General features: G+C 42.7%; 1 protein-coding gene across 1 annotated transcript in view; it reads right to left on the reverse strand.

The window, feature by feature from the left end:
* The window catches only part of plxna4 (plexin A4), a 208,526-nt gene that overhangs the window by 63,713 nt on the left and 141,128 nt on the right, over nt 1-3,685 (reverse strand). The window contains exon 5 of the mRNA XM_008315637.3: nt 2,829-2,929. Within this exon, the coding sequence (XP_008313859.1) occupies nt 2,829-2,929 (101 nt within the window). The remainder of the gene's footprint in view (nt 1-2,828; nt 2,930-3,685) is intronic.

Below are 3,685 nucleotides of genomic sequence, written 5' to 3' on the forward strand. Positions count from 1 at the left end.
TTCTGGAGGCTGTGAACGACACAGCGTGACATTCAGTTTCAGTGGTAAAGTACTGGAAAGAAAAGGGAAATGATGAGAAGGACGAGATGATGTGCATGGAGAATCTCGCCTGCTGAGCCAGACAGACATTAGCATAAGTCATACATATCAGCAGAGGAGAGCACCGGTCTTTGCTTTAATAGTTCAGGACAGTTTGGATGACAGGAGAGGCAGGTCTACTTGAAAAATGACTGGACTGACAGCAGGGACATATGGGCCCCGTGTTTCACCTCCGACAGTTTAGAAAAAACACCCAGAGCCTCTGTCTATAAACAGACGACAAACACGCATGTTTGAAGTCAGACCCTCAGCTGACTAATGCAGCCACTTGTTTTTATTAAAGTGTTTGTGAAGGACAACGACTACCACTGCACGTGCACACACACACACACAGCTCATCCACTTGTGTTGACTTCTCCCTGTGTTATTGATTGGCCTCCTCCTCCTCTGGTGTTCTCTTTAACAACAGCTCCTCTCAACAATCCATAGAGTAAATAAAGGTGATGCTGATGAGAGGCGAACGGAGAAGTGAGGGATTTATAATAAGTTAAGAGAATTTGGGGGTAGACAGGATGGGGTAGGGTGTGGTTGTGGGTTGAGAATTTGATTGCTCTGTGAGCAGAAAGGTGATTTCAAGGTTGATTGGGAACAACAAACAATCTGGAAGAACATTCTGAGGAGCAGCCAAAACGTCAGCCTCTCCCCCTCGTCCCCCTCCTCATTAAGTATTTGAAAGATGAAGAGGTTGTGTCAATTGTAAACACTGCAGTGAATTTTTGTGACTATTATTTATCACTGTAATATTATATTAGTATTTTTGTAATTACAAAAGTATTTAAGATTTTCTTTATTTTTCTACGTTGACCTACCTGTTTGGTAATCTTTAAAATCCTCTTTTAGATTGGAAGGTTATTCAGTTCATGATACTTTTCCACTATGTTCGGTCATTTGTCTCAAGGGTTGTTGTTTTTTTCACCCATATCTCATTTTTTTTGACCTACTTTTTCTGGTTTAGGGCGTTTGTTTGGGAAAAGTTCAACTGCTCCACTAATGTAGCTTATTGATCACGTATTAACCTCGAGACCAGAGAAAATACTGTAGACATTGTATTTAAGGTGTATACAGTATAAAAATGTTTATGTAGCTTAAGAACACATACTGTATTATCAAGGACATCTGATAAAAACATAAAACTTAAACAAATATTAAAGAGAAAGGAGGAAAAAAGGTTGCTAAAGCATCAGACTGAGATGTCAGGTGGTCAACAGAAGGACAAGAAGTAGACAAACAGAGTGTGATTATGGAAGGGCTGAAAAGTCTGCTGGTAGATGTGGCGCTCAGGGGGAGTTCAATTACACCGTGACCCTGTTAAGATTTCACAGGCTGGGGACTACAGAGCAATGAGAAGAGAGGGTGAGAGGGTGGGGGGGAGTAGAGGGGGAGTTTGGGAAAAGATTATCAACCTGTGCTCCATCAGTCACACTGGCTCCTGCATTTGGAGAGGGCCGTCCTGTGCCAGGAGGTGGAAGGAGCAGAAAACTGTGTCCAGCTGACAGGAGGTGTGAGCATATGCAAACCTGCTCATAACCTTTCTGTCCTTCACACACACATACACACACACACACACACACTCCTGTAACCTCCCTTTATGCTGTTCCATTGACACATAAAGCAGCGTGTTGGTTATTTCTCCTCACATTGACACATAAAGCAGCTAAAGCAGCGTGTTGGTTATTTCTCCTCTCCACGCTCACTCTTACTTTGGTGACTTGACACGAAATCTCTAGCAAGAGTGCTTTGTGTGTGTGTGTGTGTTTGCATTTGTGTGTGAATGCACAGGTGTGTGTTTGAGCAGAGCGACGGTTGTGCTGAGGTGAGCCGATTCTATCAGACTGAGTGTGACAGGCCAATCTGTGACCAACCATTTGCTGTGACTGGGAAGATGTCCAGGGTGTTAATGGGTTTGTGTGTATATGTGCACAGACACACACATACACACAAACTTGCGGACACTTAGGATTCAAATTGTAAGTGCATTCCAGCTGGCAAATGAATGCTCATTGGTTGTCCCTAATTTACTGTTTTTTTAAAGTGATGATCCTTCTGCTTATTCTCTGGACAAATTATTTTTAATTAAACAAATGCACAGCTTTGCAGGATCTACCATATGGCCAATGGATGCATAGTGTTTGCATAGTCAGTGCAGTATAGCAGCATAGGTTTATACCTGGGTCTGCAATACAAAAGTTGAGGGAGAAGCAACGTTAGACTCAAAGGAAACAGCAGTAAAGTATGTTAGAAATGTTACTGCATTAGATGGTGAGTTTGTTTTTTTTTGTCATCTCATTTCAAATTTCACTCAAGTCACTCTTGTCAGTGTCAAGGGCTGAGGTTGGTGGAGCTCTGCCCCTCAGAGTCCTGGCACTGCCCTCCAGCATCTGTGCTCTCACCAGGCTTTGGTTACAGGGCTGGTAAACAATGCCACTAGTTGGGTCTGGTAATGGATCTAAAGGGGGTTCTGGCACAAGGCCGAGTCCCGGGACAGCAACCTGAGACGTGACCTGACTTGTGTTTAGGAGCCCCTGAATACTGAAATACTGCACGAGATAGAGGACTGGGCACTGGGCCAGGCGTCAAAGACACAGAAGAGACTTGAAACCCAGACGCAGCACAGACCCCAAACTGTCTGTTTACTGTTGGGGAGGCAGCAAGGAAACAAAATAGTTCTCTTTTTTTTAATTGCTTGGAGTCACATGGACAAATATTGTATGTAGAACAGCAGCACTTACATGTTGTGAAGCACACACCAGCCACAGTGGGGATCTCCTGAGCCAAGGCATTCACTGCAGGTTGTGTACTGACCACAGGCCTCCACTGGTACCCTGGACAGCTGAGGAGACAACACAAAGCACAATGTTACAGCTGGTACATCATTTATAACCAGAGATGAACATGTTCATGTTCATTCAGCAATTGGCTCTAACAATAAGTAGATGTTAAATGCATAAGGCAATATAAGGAAAACAAATTCTAACAATAAGTAGATGCATAAGGCAATATAAGGAAAACAAAATATATTTACTGAAGCAACAGTCCTTTTAGAAATCTCATTTAAAAAACCACTTTCACTCTTTGGTTACACCATTTTAAATCAGAGATAAATGTTCTCCAATCAGTTCCATTTTCTTAGAGCAGTATTTCTTTTTTTTTTCACCAGAAAACAAATTAGTAAGAATAAATGAGCACAAATATGAGAGCAACTGTGTTTGTGTGTTCAGTTACAGGACTTAAAGCCTTGTCATGCTTTAATAAATTCAGGCTTGTGTTTGATCCACACCAGTGGCTCGGGTGATTCATTACAGTTAATAATAGAGATGCCACTGGTATCATTCAAATACCAGTATTTTTATATGCAATGCTGGAACATGGAAATGATGCTGATCAGTTTCAGAGACACTTCAGTGGAAACGGTATAAGGACCAACAATAAAAGTCTGCATGCTGTGGAGTGGAGAGGTTTCAGACAGATCAGTCTGCTTTGACAGATTCACTAGTGGCCGCACACGGACGGGAGGGGGGGTGGGGTGGTGGGGGTTCACCCCAGAAAGCCATTATGATATATGGTCCTGCCAATTCAAACTGGCGCT

This window comes from Cynoglossus semilaevis, chromosome 8 (assembly GCF_000523025.1).
Source record: "Cynoglossus semilaevis isolate Cse_v1.0 chromosome 8, Cse_v1.0, whole genome shotgun sequence".
In the NCBI taxonomy this organism is placed as follows: domain Eukaryota; kingdom Metazoa; phylum Chordata; class Actinopteri; order Pleuronectiformes; family Cynoglossidae; genus Cynoglossus; species Cynoglossus semilaevis.